Raw genomic sequence first — 17,723 nt, 5'->3', positions numbered from 1 at the left:
AAGTTTCAAGTGTACAGCATTATAATTCAACACCTATATACTCCGCAAAGTCATCACCACCACAAGTCTAATTATCATCCATCACCATACAGTTGACCCTCTTCACCCATTTAAAAAAATAAAAAAAATTTTATTTGGCTGGTCCGGGTCTTAGTTGTGGCACACGTGATCTTCCTAGTCGTGTGCGGGATCTTTAGTGGCGGCATGCGGGATCTAGTTCTCTGACCAGGGATCCAACCCGGGCCCCCTGCATTGGGAGTGCAGAGTCTTAGCCACTGGACCACCAGGTAAGTCCCCCCCTCCGCTTCACCCATTTTGCCCACCCCTCCTAGACTTTTCTTAAATGAAAGGGAATTGGTTAGTGGTTACCTCATACCAATTTTCGGGAACTATTTAAGTTCTGCTTATGATTTTCACAAGCATAAGCAAAAAGTGACCCAGGTCAAGTTATTACCTCTTACCCTGCAAAATAAGCTAAATTAAGCTTTGCTTGTATGACTAACTGGTTTTGTTCGCTCAGGGAATTTTCAAGTCTAGCGTCTGTGTTTCATTTTAACATTATGAAGTGTCTCTTTACCATGCCCGCAGGCAGAACCGATTGTTCCGTTTTGTATGTGTGCCCACACCTTTACAGGCTTATATCCTAATGTCTGTATGGTCGTATTGCACTTACTTACAAGTATCCACTGTCCCACCCCCATGCCCCAACTAGGCGTCTTTGTACCCCAAGGGACTCACACAGTGCTTGGCACATAGTGATGCTTTGTAAATGTTCAATAAATGAATGGAGTGAAAATAAGGCTGAGAAAGAGGGAAGAGAAATGGAAAGCTAAAGGCAAAGCTCTTTAGGGAGAACATTAATTGTTTTGGACATGCGAATGGTGAGTTGTGAGGAGGATCAAAAAGGCGTAAAAGGTTGAACCTCAGCCTTATAGAAACTTACCTCGACGGGAGGCAGGATATGCATCCTAAAGGGCATTAGGAGGTAATTAGACATCTGGGTGAAAATGGCTCGTACCGACTGTATTATAGAATCTTAGAGGCTGGGGAAGTCCCTGCTGAGAAGGATGTAAGTGAAAAATGGCTTAATCAAGTGCCGTCTAAGTGCAAGGGGTTTTTCGTGCGTTAAGCAATTTAATCTTTACAAGCACCCTATGATGAGGGTGTCATCTCCATTTTAGAGACGAAGAAACACGCTCAGAGAATTGAGGGCTTTCAGCGTCCCAAACTACCACGTGGAAGAACCATCATTTAAATTTGGGTCGGCTGCCTCCAATGCCCCGCTCATTTCGCCACGCCTCTCCCCCGCAGTTGGGAGCCACAGGGCTCGAGAGTCGCCCTCCCGGGGTCGCCGGTAGCCCAAGACCCTACGCGAGCCGCATCCCGCGGGTCCCAACCCACCCGGCGCGCCCTGCCCCCCCTCGCGCTCAGTGCGCCGGCGCGTCCGGCCGCCCACCCTCTGGGGAGAGGCCCGCGGCGGAGGCGGGGCCGGGGCTCCGGGGCGGGGTGTCCGCGCGCTCTCGAAGGTGGTGGGCGGAGAGCGAAGGGAGGCAGGGAGGAAGGGGGGCGGGCGCGAGGCCGTGGCGGAGGAGGAACTTGTTGCGCCGGCGGCTGCGTGGTGTCGCTCGCTCCCTCCGCTCCAGTTCGCCCGGGCGGGCGCGGCGGCGACGGCAGCGGCGGCGCGGGGACGGCGCGATGCGGCGCTACCTGCGCGTCGTGGTGCTGTGCCTGGCCTGTGGCTTCTGCTCGCTCCTCTACGCCTTCAGCCAGCTCGCCGTGTCCCTGGAGGAAGGAGCGGGCGGCGGTGGCGGGAAGCCGCAGGCCGCAGCGGCTTCCTGGCTCGCGGGCGGCGGACGCGGCGCCGGGAGAGGGGCGGGCAGCGCGGGCCCCGCGGCGCATCCCGGCCGGTCTGACAGGTACGGGCCGTTCCCTGTCGGGGGCCGGGGCGGGGGGCGCGGGGGCGCGGGGCTCCGCCCGGCCCGGGCTGCCTGCGAGTCAGCCCCGCGCCTCCCGCCACCAGGCCCGCGTCTGCCGCTTCTTTGCCGCAGACTCTGATCCCCTTTGGTCGTTTCCCTCCTTCTCCTCACCCTGGGGGTGAGCCCAGCGCTGCTCCAGCCCGAGAACACCCCACGCTTTTTGTGTTTGTCTTCTGACCCATTCCTTAGGCACTATTCAGAGCAGTTAGAAATTAATTTTCAGCTCTTAGTTGACAGTTGCATTTTCTTTTTCCTTTTTTCTTAGAATTGAAAATAAGAGGGTCCTACCAAAGCCTTCTTGCTGTCTGGCTAGTGGGAATTCCCTCTTGTTTCCATGGCGTTCAAGTTGAGATATTTAAACATCGGGCTGGCGCCCTAGTTCAGTTTTTTGCCCCCTCCTGAATGGGACATCTAAATTTCCTGTTAACGCTTAAAATTTTCATTATTTGCCGGTTAGTTAAATTTGGATAGAGCATTTCTGCGGATTGTGAATTCTTCTTTAGGAAACGATCGGTCTGTTGTGAAACTTACAGCAAGTTAAGAAAAATAAGCGATATTTAACATGCTCACGTCTTTTGTGAGTTGGGATAGAGGTGTTTCTCTTTAAAAATCGGAATTTAAAAAGCATAATGACTTAAGTGGATTTACACAGATCACTGTCAGAGTTGGAATCAACATGAGATTTAAATGGAAAAAGCAACGCATTACGAATGCTTAACAAAATCTGAGCGTTTCCACTTCCTTGAAAAAGAGGCTCCTCTGTTTGTGGGCACCTCTCTTACTCCGTGTGCTCCCTTAGTAAGAGGCAAAGGCTGCTTTGATATGAAAAACTTCCTACGGGTTGGTAGGAGGAGGGAGCGCAGGTCAGCTGTAGGCTGTTAACGTTCTTCTGAGAGTTGATGGCCATTCCCAAAATGAAAGGGGACGTTTGGGCAGAGGAGCAGCATGGAAAAGCTGGATTGTCCTGTTTTCATCCTGTGATTTGATTACAGTCAGGACTCTGTTCATGAAAGCAGAACTACTTTCCAGAGCCAGGTTTGTCAACGCTATTATCTGTTCTGGGAGAGGCCGTGACTGAAGACCTGGATGAGCTCATGAAAAGCTAATGGTGGTCTGTTATGTTCCAGTGAAGCATTTGAAGTTATGGGGAAGAAACTGTTTTTGCATTGGGTAGAATTGTCAGGAAGCAACAGTTTTATCAAAACATTGAATGAAAGTGGACTATGATATTAGCATTTCAATCTGATAGAGTAACATTCATTTTTAGTGCCTTTTGTCTGAGATACTTAATATTTTGTGACAAATTTTTATAAATTGTATCTGCTTGGCTAGCTAATTTTAACAAAATTACATTATTTGAAATTCAGAAAATAAGTGCTTCAGCTTTAATGAATATTTTATAGAGCCATTACTGAAATCTGAAGTTTGATGTGTCAGAGTTGAGTCAGCTAAAAAGCTGTCTATTACAGGTCCTCTGGGCAACATAACTCATTTTAAATGAGGCACACATTTGAGTTAAAACTGAAGGTGTATCATTCTTTGTAAAGAAGTGTGGGCAGAGGAGCAACCTGGAAAAGCTGGATTGTTTGTAGCCTATGATTTGATTAAGGTCAGAAGAAGTCCTAAGACATCAGGACTCTTCATTTTAAATGTTATCATTTATAACATCTTTTTTAGATTTATCATAGAGTTCAGTCAACTTTTTTGGCTACCATGGGATATGGGGTAGGTATTCTTAACCTCTTTTCCTATGTATAAATAGTTTGGCGGAGGTGCAGAGGGCATCAGTACCAGCATTAGAAACTATGTATCCTTTGCTCTGCAGGTGCTCTTTCTTTCTATAAAGCTGCTGTGAGAAGAACCTAGTCTAGATAGTGTTACATCAGTGGAAAATGGGGCTATGAGGCAAGCAACATCTTCCTTTTTTTGGTAGGACTTGATTATCATTGAATTCTTACTTTTTTAAAAGCAGTCTTACCTCAAAGATTAAAACTATTATTTCTCTCTCTCATTTGAAACATGGGATTATGGTTATAACCAATAGGTTCCAGTGGTCAAACCGTATAGAAAATATTCATTGCACAGAATTCCACGACAAAATACTTGGAAATGTCCTTGCACGTTCTCAAAGTAAAAACTAGAACATGATGGAAACAATTTTTTAGTGAAATTTATTATTAATGAGTTCATTTTGTTTGAATCCATTATTTTGATATTTAGAAAATGGGTAGATCTTAGTGTCAGACAAACCTGTGGTCTCATTCTGGCCCTGTTTCCTGTGAAAACTTGACCACCTCTCTGCTTCACTTTTCTTACCTGTAAAATGTAGTTTGTATTTACCTTAATTAATTTATAGTAATCAGAATTCTTAGTTGTCAGTCACCAAAGTCCATTAAAACTGACTTCAGCAAAACAGATATTTATAGGCTTATATGGGTTGCTGGAAGGAACAGGATTGAAGGAAGAATTCCCCGGGCAGTTCCAGGGACCTCAAGGACTGGGGACTCTTTCTCTTCTGCCTTTGTTCCTGGGGTCTTTCAACTTCTTGTAGTGTTTCATCTCTAATCTCAAGTAGAAAATTCTAGAAAAAGGCTCTCATTGGACTTGCATCACACACCCATCCTTGGACCAGCCAATGTTGCCTGGGATGGGGGCCTCTGGTTCTCTGGGCTGTGTCCCTTGCACATCCATACTGCAGACAGAATCCCATGACCAGCGCTGGAGAGGAGTGCTGCCTCAGTGGAGAGGGATGGTCGGGAGGTAGTGGCTGTTCCACACAGAGGGACTCTCTGAAGGTGCTCAGTGTGGACAGACTGTATTTAAGGTATTCAATCTAAAGCACTTATCTAAAGCACTGACCAGATGTCAGTACTTCAGAAGGAGTTAAACCATTCTGTGGCTTTAGATACTCTGGGTGGTTAAATTCTCACATTTCACTGATGACAGCGATTATCAAGATTTCATCCCATTGAGGCTGTACAGCATATCGGTAGTAGGGAATCAAGAAACTACTAGGCATTTCAGTGATACCATTTCTGGACCCGTCATACCCTTAGTGTGAATGACTGTTAACTGGGAGGTAGTCACCTTACTTTCCTTTTCAGATCTGGTCAGGCCATCAAGTTAATGGTTTCTGCTGGGTCCCAGGAACACTAACTAGTGGGATATACTGAAAATGTAGAGTGGGAAGACTCAGGGCTTTGGAAACAGACTTCAGCTTTGCCACTCACTGGCTGTGTTAACCTTGAACACATTTCCTCATCAGTTACACAGAGGTAAGAGTATCTGTGATAATTGGGTTATTTGTGGGAATTGAAAAAAATAGCTTGTGTAGATTACTTGGTATGGTGCCTGGCACAATAAAATTATAGCTAATTCAGTGATGGTTTTGATCATTTAAATTTTAAATGATTTTTTTTTTTTTTTTTTTTAGTTTCTGACCTCTGGGAAAAATGTCCTCAGGCCCCAGTCCAGACCTGCTAAAACCAGAGTCCCTGGGAGTGGGGCTTGGGAATCTATATTTTAGATATGTGATCCAGGTTGTTGTTATAAAGCCAAAGATTGAGAACCATTGATTTAACTGAGAATTATTTGACCACTATTTTTGCGCTATTGTTTTTTGGGGGAGAAATTTTTTCCCTCTTCCCTGCAGTTATTTTTGAAGAAGAGAGGAGTTAGGCAGTGAACAGTGAAGAAGGCTGAATTATTTACTAAAGCCACCTTAATCTCTGCTTTGTTGATGCAGAGACATCTTAGATAAAAACCAGTACTTTTCACCTTGTATTTCAGTTCACTGAAGATCGTACTTCACATAGCTGTAAAGTGCTTAGCACAAACCTGACTAGTAAATTAATTAATTAATATTGTTCTGTGCTTTTGAACGGGAAAGTGATTAGGTTAATGAGAAAATAATGTGTACTTTTGACTTAGAAAAATCTTTAATTCAGTTTTTTTTTTTGGAGAGAGTTTAGGTTGTACAGTGTGATGCTAACTTATTTTTGAAATGGTTAGATAATTGTTCATTGCCATATGTATGTAAGCAGTTCTTTTCCCACTTCTTGAATATTCATGAAACTAGATATTTATGAAAAAGAAGACCTGACTTAGATGTCTGAAGACAATTTTTAGTTGAAAATGAGTTGTGCAGGCACTGATCTTTAAATAATGGTGGTCAGAACCATGGGAATGGTCTCCTTTAACATGGCTGTGAGCACCTTTATTTCTCTTGCAGTCACAGTGCAAGTATCTGTGCCTTTAAGGTGCATCTTTGGTGAGGCACCTCATTCAGACTTCCACATTCTTATGCTGGATATGCCTAGACTTATCACTCTCTCCACGATGCACATGGTTTTCACTAAAGCCTCATGGCTATCATGGACATTTAGAAGTGAAAAAAACCTTTTCCAGTTTGAGTTAAAAGTATGAAAGACCTTCTGCTATTGCATTTAACTAAACTTTAAGTTTGAGGACTGTTATTGTGGAGAGTGTTACTGTTAAATGCTCTGTTTAATCCAGAGCAAGATGTCTCAATTTTCTTTTTTTAATTTTTTAATTTTATTTTATTTACTTTTTTTATACAGTAGGTTATTAGTCATCAATTTTATACACATCAGTGTATACATGTCAATCCCCATCGCCCAATTCATCACACCACCATCCCCACCCCGCCGCAGCTTTCCCCCCTTGGTGTCCATACGTTTGTTCTCTACAACTGTGTCTCAACTTCTGCCCTGCAAACCGGTTCATCTGTACCATTTTTCTAGGTTCCACATACATGCGTTAATATACGATATTTGTTTTTCTCTTTCTGACTTACTTCACTCTATATGACAGTCTCTAGATCCATCCACGTCTCAACAAATGACCCAATTTCGTTTCTTCTTATGGCTGAGTAATATCCATTGTATATATGTACCACATCTTCTTTATCCATTCGTCTGTCGATGGGCATTTAGGTTGCTTCCATGACCTGGCTATTGTAAATACTGCTGCAGTGAACATTGGGGTGCATGTGTCTTTTTGAATTATGGTTTCCTCTGGGTATATGCCCAGTAGTGGGATTGCCAGATCATATGGTAATTCTATTTTTAGTTTTTTAAGACACCTCCATACTGTTCTCCATAGTGGCTGTATCAATTGACATTCCCACCAACAGTGCAAGGGGGTTCCCTTTTCTCCACACCCTCTCCAGTGTTTGTTGTTTGTAGATTTTCTGATGACGCCCATTCTAACTGGTGTGAGGTGATACCTCATTGTAGTTTTGATTTGCATTTCTCTAATAATTAGTGATGTTGAGCATCTTTTCATGTGCTTCTTGGCCATCTGTATGTCTTCTTTGGAGAAATGTCTATTTAGGTCTTCTGCCCATTTTTGGATTGGGTTGTTTGTTTCTTTAATGTTGAGCTGCATGAGCTGTTTATATATTTTGGAAATTAATCCTTTGTCCGTTGATTCGTTTGTAAATATTTTCTCCCATTCTGACGGTTGTCTTTTCATCTTGTTTATGATTTCCTTTGCTGTGCAAAAGCTTTGAAGTTTCATTAGGTCCCATTTGTTTATTTTTGTTTTTATTTCCATTACTCTAGGAGCTGGGTCAAAAAAGATCTTGCTGTGATTTATGTCAAAGAGTGTTCTTCCTATGTTTTCCTCTAAGAGTTTTATAGTGCCTGATCTTACATTTAGGTCTCGAACCCATTTTTAGTTTATTTTTGTGTATGGTGTTAGGGAGTGTTCTAATTTCATTCTTTTACATGTAGCTGTCCAGTTTTCCCAGCACCACTTGTTGAAGAGACTGTCTTTGCTCCATTGTATATCCTTGCCTCCTTTGTCATAGATTAGTTGACCATAGGTACATGGGTTTATCTGTGGGCTTTTTATCCTGTTCCATTGATCTATATTTCTGTTTTTGTGCCAGTACCATATTGTCTTGATTACTGTAGCTTTGTAGTATAGTCTGAAGTCAGGGAGTCTGATTCCTCCAGCTCCGTTTTTTTCCCTCAAGAATGCTTTGACTATTCGGGGTCTTTTGTGTCTCCATACAAATTTTAAGATTTTTTGTTCTAGTTCCGTAAAAAATGCCATTGGTAATTTGATAAGGATTGCATTGAATCCGTAGATTGCTTTGGGTAGTATAGTCATTTTCACAATATTGATTCTTCCAATCCAAGAACATGGTATATCTCTCCATCTGTTGGTATCATCTTTAATTTCTTTCATCAGTGTCTTATAGTTTTCTGCATACAGGTCTTTTGTCTCCGTAGGTAGGTTTATTCCTAGGTATTTTATTCTTTATGTTGCAGTGGTAAATGGGAGTGTTTCTTTAATTTCTCTTTCAGACTTTTCATCATTAGTGTATAGGAATGCATGAGATTTCTGTGCATTAATTTTGTATCCTGCAACTTTACCAAATTCATTGATTAGCTCTAGTAGTCTTCTGGTGGCATCTTTAGGATTTTCTATGTATAGTATCATGTCATCTGCAAACAGTGACAGTTTTACTTCTTCTTTTCCAATTTGTATTCCTTTTACTTCTTTTTCTTCTCTGATTGCCATGGCTAGGCCTTCCAAAACTGTGTTGAATAATAGTGGCGAGAGTGGACATCCTTGTCGTCTTCCTGATTTTAGAGGAAATCCTCTCAGTTTTTCACCATTGAGAATGATGTTTGCTGTGAGTTTGTCATATATGGCCTTTATTATGTTGAGGTAGTTTACTTCTATGCCCACTTTCTGGAGAGTGTTTATCATAAATAGGTGTTGAATTTTGTCAAAAGCTTTTTCTGTTGAGAAATCTATTGAGATGATCATATGGTTTTTATTCTTCAATTTGTTAATATGGTGTATCACACTGATTGATTTGCATATATTGAAGAATCCTTGCATCCCTGGGATAAATCCCACTTGATCATGGTGTATGATCCTTTTAATGTGTTGTTGGATTCTGTTTGCTAGTATTTTGTTGAGGATTTTTGCATCTATATTCATCAGTGATATTGGTCTGTAATTTTCTTTTTTTGTAGTACCTTTGTCTGGTTTTGGTATCAGGGTGATGATGGCTTCATAGAATGAGTTTGGGAGTGTGCCTTCCTCTGCAGTTTTTTGGAAGAGTTTGAGAAGGATGGGTGTTAACTCTTCTCTAAATGTTTGATAGAATTCACCTGTGATGCCATCTGGTCCTGGACTTTTGTTTGTTGGAAGATTTTTAATCACAGTTTCAATTTCATTACTTGTGATTGGTCTGTTCATATTTTCTATTTCTTCCTGGTTCAGTCTGGGAAAGTTATACCTTTCTAAGAATTTGTCCATTTCTTCCAGGTTGTCCATTTTATTGGCATAGATTTGCTTGTAGTAGTCTCTTAGGATGCTTTGTATTTCTGCGGTGTCTGTCGTAACTTCTCCTTTTTCATTTCTAATTTTATTGATTTGAGTCCTCTCCCTCTTTTTCTTGATGAGTCTGGCTAATGGTTTATCAATGTTGTTTATCTTCTCAAAGAACCAGCTTTTAGTTTTATTGATCTTTGCTATTGTTTTCTTTGTTTCTATTTCATTTATTTCTGCTCTGATCTTTATGATTTCTTTCCTTCTACTAACTTTGGGTTTTGTTTGTTCTTCTTTCTCTAGTTTTTTAGGTGGAAGTTTAGATTGTTTATTTGAGATTTTTCTTGTTTCTTGAGGTAGGCTTGTATAGCTATAAACTTCCCTCTTAGAACTGCTTTTGCTGCATCCCATAGGTTTTGGATCATCATGTTTTCATTGTCATTTGTCTCTAGGTATTTTTTGATTTCCTCTTTGATTTCTTCAGTGATCTCTTGGTTATTTAGTAATGTAGTGTTTAGCCTCTATTTGTTTGTGTTTTTTACGTTTTTTTCCCTGTAATTCATTTCTAATCTCATAGCATTGTGGTCAGAAAAGATGCTTGATATGATTCCAATTTTCTTAAATTTACTGAGGCTTGATTTGTGACCCAAGATGTGATCTGTCCTGGAGAATGTTCCATGCATACTTGAGAAGAAAGTGTAATCTGCTGTTTTTGGATGGAATGTCCTATAAATATCAATTAAATCTATCTGGTCTATTGTGTCATTTAAAGCTTCTGTTGCCTTATATATTTTCATTTTGGATTATGTGTCCATTGGTGTAAGTGAGGTGTTAAAGTCCCCCACTATTATTGTGTTACTGTCGATTTCCTCTTTTATAGCTGTTAGCAGTTGCCTTATGTATTGAGGTGCTCCTGTGTTGGGTGCATATATATTTATAATTGTTATATCTTCTTCTTGGATTGATCCCTTGATCATTATGTAGTGTCCTTCCTTGTCTCTTGTAACATTCTTTATTTTAAAGTCTATTTTATCTGATATGAGTATAGCTTCTCCAGCTTTCTTTTGATTTCCATTTGCATGGAGTATCTTTCTCCATCCCCTCACTTTCAGTCTGTATGTGTCCCTAGGTCTGAAATGGGTCTCTTGTAGACAGCATATATATGGGTGTTGTTTTTGTATCCATTCAGCGAGCCTGTGTCTTTTGGTTGGAGCATTTAATCCATTCACGTTTAAGGAAATTATCGATATGTATGTTCCTATGACCATTTTCTTAATTGTTTTGGGTTTGTTTTTGTAGGTCCTTTTCTTCTCTTGTGTTTCCTACTTAGAGAAGTTCCTTTAGCATTTGTTGTAGAGCTGGTTTGGTGGTGGTGAATTCTCTTAGCTTTTGCTTGTCTGTAAAGCTTTTGATTTCTCCATCAAATCTGAATGAGATCCTTGCCGGGTAGAGTAATCTTGGTTGTAGGTTCTTCCCTTTCATCACTTTAAGTATATCATGCCACTCCCTTCTGGCTTGTAGGGTTTCTGCTGAGAAATCAGCTGTTAACCTTATGGGAGTTCCCTTGTATGTTGTCGTTTTTCCCTTGCTGCTTTCAATAATTTTTCTTTGTCTTTAATTTTTGCCAATTTGATTACTATGTGTCTCGGCATGTTACTCCTTGGGTTTATCCTGTATGGGACTCTCTGTGCTTCCTGGACTTGGGTGGCTATTTCCTTTCCCATGTTAGGAAAGTTTTCAACTATAATCTCTTCAAATATTTTCTCTGGTCCTTTCTCTCTCTCTTCTCCTTCTGGGACCCGTATAATGTGAATGTTGTTGTGTTTAATGTTGTCCCAGAGGTCTCTTAGGCTGTCTTCATTTCTTTTCATTCTTTTTTCTTTCGTGTGTTCCGCAGCAGTGAATTCTACCATTCTGTCTTCCAGGTCACTTATCTGTTCTTCTGCCTCAGTTATTCTGCTATTGATTCTTTCTAGTGTAGTTTTCATTTCAGTTATTGTATTGTTCATCTCTGTTTGTTCTTTATTTCTTCTAGGTCTTTGTTAAACATTTCTTGCATCTTCTCAATCTTTGCCTCCATTCTTTTTCCGAGGTCTTGGATCATCTTCACTATCATTATTCTGAATTCTTTTTCTGGAAGGTTGCCTATCTCCACTTCATTTAGTTGTTTTTCTGGGGTTTTATCTTGTTCCTTCATCTGGTCTATCTTTCTGTGAATGTGGTTTTTGTTCCACAGGCTGCAGGATTCTAGTTTTTCTTGCTTCTGATGTCTCAATTTTTTAAACATTTTTCAGGTAGTGAAATTTGGGGAAATTTAATTTGTGATTCATTTGGTTTTTTTAAACTTTTGAAGTAAATATAAGTTCACAGGAAGCTTCATAGACACCCCATTTATCCTTCACTCAGTTTTTCCCCACTAGTAACATTTTACATGAGCTTAGTGTAATACCACTGTATCTGGAATATATGTGTATCAACGTAGTGGAATATTAGAACCCCAGAAATTGACATTGTACAACCTGTAGACCATCTTCAGACATCACCAGTTTTACCTGCACTCGTGTGTATGTGCAGTTTTATGCTGTTGTATCACATAAGTAAAATTCATGTCATCACCCCCACAGTCAGGATACAGACTGTTTTATTACCATGGAGATCCCTGTGCTATCCCTTGATCAGTTTGCTTGTAGACAAGCCGCCTGGAGCTAGAAACATTAAGACATATGAAACGGGGGGATGAGTCATGGTAAAGTTGTATTTCAGTTTGATCCACAATGGACAAACTTTGCATTTATGGACTTCACTGATTCTGGATGTCATTGTTTACTGAAGACATACCCATTTAGCTCAGCTACAGTTTTGCCCCATTAAAATTATTTAATAGAGTTACCTCTTTGAATTTTGTATGTCTAATGTTCCATTTTCAATAGTCTTAAGGAATAAAAGCAAAAGCAACTAATAATCAGAACTTGGATAAGTACCTTTACTTTTCCAATATTTTTAAACTTTTTTTTTTCTGGCCTGAAAATACAAGTACTATCTGTCTCACATTAGTTGCTTTTACTCATTTATTGCTTGTAGTGATAGTTATTGGTACATAATGAGTTCTCAGTATGAGTTTCTACTCTCTATCTTAATCTTTAAAACCAAGTTTTCATAAGTAAAAGAATGTAAACTTGGGAGATAAGAAACTGTGAATAAATTATGCCTCCTCTTGCTAGCAGCAGCTCAGTGTTTTATTTTATTTTATTTTATTTTTTTAATGGTAAGGAGGATGTATACTCGCTAGTGCATATGTTTTATATTTCCATTAAAGAAAGACAGAAAGAAAACATTCTTTCTGTAAACTGTGTTTTCTGACATTGAGTTATGGTCAAGAAACTTACCTAAAACTTGACATTTTTTTCCCTGTAATTTCATCTGCATTAATCAGTTTACAGTGATTACATGATCCAGCCATTCCTCTCGTAGGGGTGTGTGCGCGCGTGCGTGTGTGTGTATATATATACTCAAGAGAATTGAAAACATATGTTCACATTAAAATTTTACATGGATGTTCATAAAAGCATTATTTATAATAGCCAAAAAGTATTAACCCAAATGTTCATTAACTCATGAATAGATAAAGAAAATGTGGTATATCCATCCATTCATAAAAGGGAATATTATTTGGCCATAAAAAGGAATGAAATGTGCTGATAAATGCTACAGTGGGTGAACCTTGAAAATACACTAAGTGAAAAATGTCTGACTCAGAAGGCCACATATTATATGATTCCATTTATCTATGGAGACCGAAAATAGATGTGTGATTGCCGAGGGCTGGGGGTAATACAAGTTGAGGTGGAAAATGGTATTAATACACAATTTCAAGCAGTCATTTTTACAAAAAAATTTAATTAGTCATTTTCTTTGAGACTTCATTCTTAATTTTCATTTTCTGCTGTTGGAAGATTTGACAGAAGGAGATGGAATAACCGACTTATTTCCTTCCTGGAACAAAGGGGCACTTTAGGTATTGATTATAAATAAATTGTGGTTTTGTTGAAAGAAAGCTTTGACGATGCCTGTATCTGAAAGATGGAGATACCTATTTGAACAGGTTTGTTGTGAGGCTTAAATGGATGTGAGAACTCTTGAATCTGAAAAAAACTCTGTGTTAGTTGTTGCCACTTTCACTCAGCCTGTCTCTACTAATAAGTGCAAGACTTAAAAACTACATGACCATGCCTGGAAGGGGACAAACAAATTTCCTCATCAGGTTGTACATTTTACTGGTCTGCACACATTTTCTTTTTCTGATTTATCGACCATTTAAATTAAGATATGTTAACTTTTTATGCTGTGCTTGAAAACGGTGTCCATTTCAAGGAAAAACAAATTTTAATGTCACTTTTCCCCATTGATTTAAAAATTCTGACGTTGTAGTTCTTCATGCAGTAGTATACAGAATAACTTAGGCAGGATTTTAAAAGCAACCAGTGCCTGACCCTGTCCTCAGGGTTTCTGATTTAACAGGTCTGGTGTAGGGCTCTCTGGTGATTTCATTGTACATCCTGGATTGAGACCCCCTGTCTTAGCCTGTTGACATTTGTGACAGGTGTGATCAGAGATGTTGCAAATATGAAATTTCATAGACCTTTCCCTGTAAGAACAGTAACTTATAATTGAATTCATGGTGATGGGACATGAGGTGACCTGTTTAGTGACTCACTCTGACTTCATACTTGCTTTAGTAAACCCAAGCCTCCACTGTACTGAATTTCCAACTAGACTTGTTTTGAAAAGGAATAACAATGAAAAACATACTTTTTGTAATGTGAGCAGTTGTTGTTGTTGTGTATTTGTGGGTTTTTTTAGCTCCAACCTGCAATCTAAGAAGAAAGACCACATTTGATCCCCCATTTTACCTTGTGAAATATAGTGAAACTGAGATGTGTAGGTAATGAAACTGAGCCGTGAATATCAGCTTGGTCTCTTATTTCCAACTTAAAACACCATACTTGGTGTTTTAAGCTTGGATTGAGGATTAGTTTAAAAGCATTTAAAGATTCTCTCTTTCCTTTCTACCAGCATTTGTGGCTTAAATTTTGCTTCAGGATAAGCAAATGTTTTGTTTGGCGGAATGGATTTTATTCTAGGGGGAATATGTGCAGTTCATGAAGGAAGGAAAATTTTAGAAGTATTCCAATATTTTCTGTGTCATCTTAGGAGGAGATCTTAATATATTAAGAGCGTTCATGACTAAAAAACGTTTCCAGTCTGTGGTATTTTTTGCCTAAAGGTTTTAAAGTTCTATTTAAAGTAGTGGTACGCTAAGTAAGGGAGAAAGCAATTTCCAGAAATCCTCAAGTTACCATAGCAAGTTGGATTTGCAGTTTTGTTGCTGTAAAATAGAACAGTAAGCTTTTATGTTATTGAGTAAATTCCTTGTTAGTTTTAAGCCAAAATACTCACATAGGACTATTTCTGTCTTACTCTGTTAGGTGTAAAGATTTCTGTCTGTGTTACTGGAATCCCTATTGGATGCTGCCCTCTGATGTTTGTGGAATGAACTGCTTTTGGGAAGCGGCTTTTAGGTAGGCACTTAATATTTAATTGGTAGATCAGTGTAGGTAAGATTAGATAGTAGCTAATAAATTTTTGAGTGTAATAAAAATGTGGTCATATGGTCATAAAAATGTTTCTTTTCCTGTAATATTATTATACAAGTAAATAATTTGTTTTCTGATTGGGTTTTCTGTTCTTTTTCCCACTTTGAAGTAGTTATGACTAATTTTTTAATACATACTGTATATAAAATGCTCTAAAAAATTTTAAAGATGTTACTAAGATAAACCATTGTTCTTAGGACAATTTATGATCTAATTTTAGGTAACAGGTGATGAAGTGGTAACCGGATAATAAAAGTAGATTTCCACTGACACTTACAGACATATAGCATTTATCTAACTTAAAGCTGGTATACTGAAAAAACACTTTGTAGGTAGATGGAGACAACTGGGGAAGGATTATATTGGTTATGAGCAGAGGGGTTGAATATTGGGGAATGGGAGGATAAAGATAAGTGTTTAATGAAGGAGCAAATGATATGACATTGTTTATTGGCCCTTTTTTAAAGTTTTTGACTAGTTCAGCTTTGTTCATGTCTCTGGATAATGAAGGCATTGGATTGGCTGACTCTCAGGTCCCTTCCTGCTCTAACCTTCAACGAAAGGAACAAGTATTGGTAGGAATGGGATATCAGACTCTCTGAGATAGTAGCAGGGGAGAGTGAGGCCGTAGCCTGAAGTGCCCTTCCCGAGAATAAAATTTCTTTATGATTCATTTGAATTTTAATTCTACTCCTTCCATTTGCCAGGCACAGTGCTAGGTGCTAAGAATCAGACTGAGTCTGGTTAACATGGCCCCATCCTTCTGGAGCTTACATTCTGATGGGAGCTTCACACTAGTCAACCTGAGACTATAATAGAGGGTGACAGGTTATAGCCATGAAGATGGGAGAAGCAGGTGGGATGAGGTGGGGTCATCTTAAGGCATCAGGGAAGGCGTTTTCAAGGGAATGACTACACGATGAACAGGAAATTAGCCAGGCTTAAGGACAAGAGGTGACATATTCCAGGTGGGAAGAACTGCATTCTTAATAAATATTAGTAGTGTGTATTTTTAAATGCGTGTATTCCCAATACATTATACATCCCATGAACAACTGGGAAGGAATCATTGAAATCACATATTTTAATTGTATCTCATTGCTATGGAAAAGATTGGATGATTGAAATTCTAATATGGGTCAGTCGAGTCAGAGTATGTAAACTTTTAAAAGCTTACTTTTTAAAGATAATCTTACCATTCAGCTTGTTCATAATTTTGGAGAATAGGAGCTCCATATTCTTCATCCTTTAAAGAGTTTGCTAGTGAATAGAGTAATGACAAGCACCACTTAGCTCTCTCCGACCTGACATAAATCTACTCACTCTGGGAGCTGGGTAAGGTTGAAAGCCCCTGTATACTCGGATTTATACAACCCAGGCCCTTTCGTAAGTTACGGCATGAGTAATGATCTTCCTACCTCCTCTACTGCGGAAGTGGCCCAGGGAAGTTGACCTAGTCTGAATCCTGGAGCCTCTGCTTAGTATTCCTTTTCTTTGAGTCTCTCCAACTCACTATTTTCCCAAAGCTCCCAAGTATTCCCTGGAAGGAATTACATGTGGATAGATGCATGATATTGTAAACCCTTGTGCTTTTTTACTCTCCTAAATTTGAGATTTTAAAAGTTATACTCTCTGCCTGTAATATTACATCCATAGTATAAATCTGTAACCATTTTGTTACATGTATCATATCATTATGTAAAATCTCTTAAACTTAGTGTATGATCAGGCCACCCAAGATGGCTGTTCTCTTGCTCTCTGTACATCCCCTGCTCAACCAGTCCCTGCCTCACCTACACCCTACTCACATGACTGACCTTCCTACATACTTGCCCCTGCCCCAACTAGTGATTGTTCTGACCTTTAAATGGTGAGGCGCATGCCCCTCTGCTAGTTTCCCTGGTAACCAGTGAGCCAACCTGAGGTCAGTTCACTCTATAACTGATTACCCCTTACCCCCGCCGCCCAGCAAACACTGCTGCCGTGTCATCTGCACACAGTGGCGTGCTGTTCCAGGACCTTGCTTTCGACATGTAAGCTCCCCCTGTCCGTTAAGCCATTGACGTCTCTGCCGGCCTGACTCTGGCCTCCTCCTTCGGTCTTGAAGCTGGGCAAGTACAGGGCTTGCAGGCCTGCATGCTGCAGTCCAACACTTAGTTTCTTACTTTGCTCTTGGGGATCCCTTACTTATTCAGACTATTCCAATGTGCCGACAAGCTAAAGTGCCATCCCACTGCCATGTCATTCTCCCCCACCATTTCAGTATTTAAATAGCACCTCATTTTTGCCTGACTCTGCCCACCTGGGGAAGCTTTTGAAATCCCCTTGGCTACCATTAGCTCTCCCATTTTGCCTGGCACCAGTGGGCCCTTAACTGGCACCATTTTCTTCTCCCCAGACTTGTCCCAGCGTTTCCAATTTGAATTCTTTATGTATTTTGATTAGACGTCTCTGGGGGATTATTGCCTCCCAATTAATTTATTATACAGTGATCATAAAGTAACATAAAAAAGCCCAAATCGCCTCAACACCCACCGCAAGTGTTTTCGCCGTTCCTGTGCGTGTGCTTCTAGTAACTTGTATCTGCATGAGTCGTCTGCCCCCGACTGCTCCCCGGTGGTGGCGTCACAGCGCTCACACCTCTGCTGCCTCTTCTGTCCCTGAAACAAACCAAACACAAAGTCCCTACCGCAGCTTGCTTCCAGCCCCTTTCCTTCAAGCATCCTTTGTTTATTCTTTCTCGTCACCAGCAAACATTTATAAGAGTATCTACTGGCTT

At 40.0% G+C, this 17,723-nt stretch overlaps 1 protein-coding gene across 3 annotated transcripts in view; it reads left to right on the top strand.

Annotated features, from left to right (window-relative positions):
• Positions 1-1,633: 1,633 nt before the first annotated feature.
• Positions 1,634-17,723, top strand: part of GXYLT1 (glucoside xylosyltransferase 1) — a 51,094-nt gene continuing 35,004 nt past the window's right edge. Inside the window, exons 1-2 of one of the 3 annotated variants that reach the window (XM_036866827.1) lie at positions 1,634-1,916; positions 14,777-14,869. In XM_036866827.1, coding sequence (XP_036722722.1) covers positions 1,696-1,916; positions 14,777-14,869 — 314 coding nt within the window. In that variant the 5' untranslated portion in view covers positions 1,634-1,695. The remainder of the gene's footprint in view (positions 1,917-14,776; positions 14,870-17,723) is intronic. The other 2 variants (XM_036866826.1, XM_036866828.1) reach the window with 2 other exon arrangements.

Source organism: Balaenoptera musculus, chromosome 10 (assembly GCF_009873245.2).
Source record: "Balaenoptera musculus isolate JJ_BM4_2016_0621 chromosome 10, mBalMus1.pri.v3, whole genome shotgun sequence".
NCBI lineage: Eukaryota > Metazoa > Chordata > Mammalia > Artiodactyla > Balaenopteridae > Balaenoptera > Balaenoptera musculus.
Note: the sequence above shows the minus strand (reverse complement) of the source record. Positions and strands in the feature narration are given on the sequence as shown.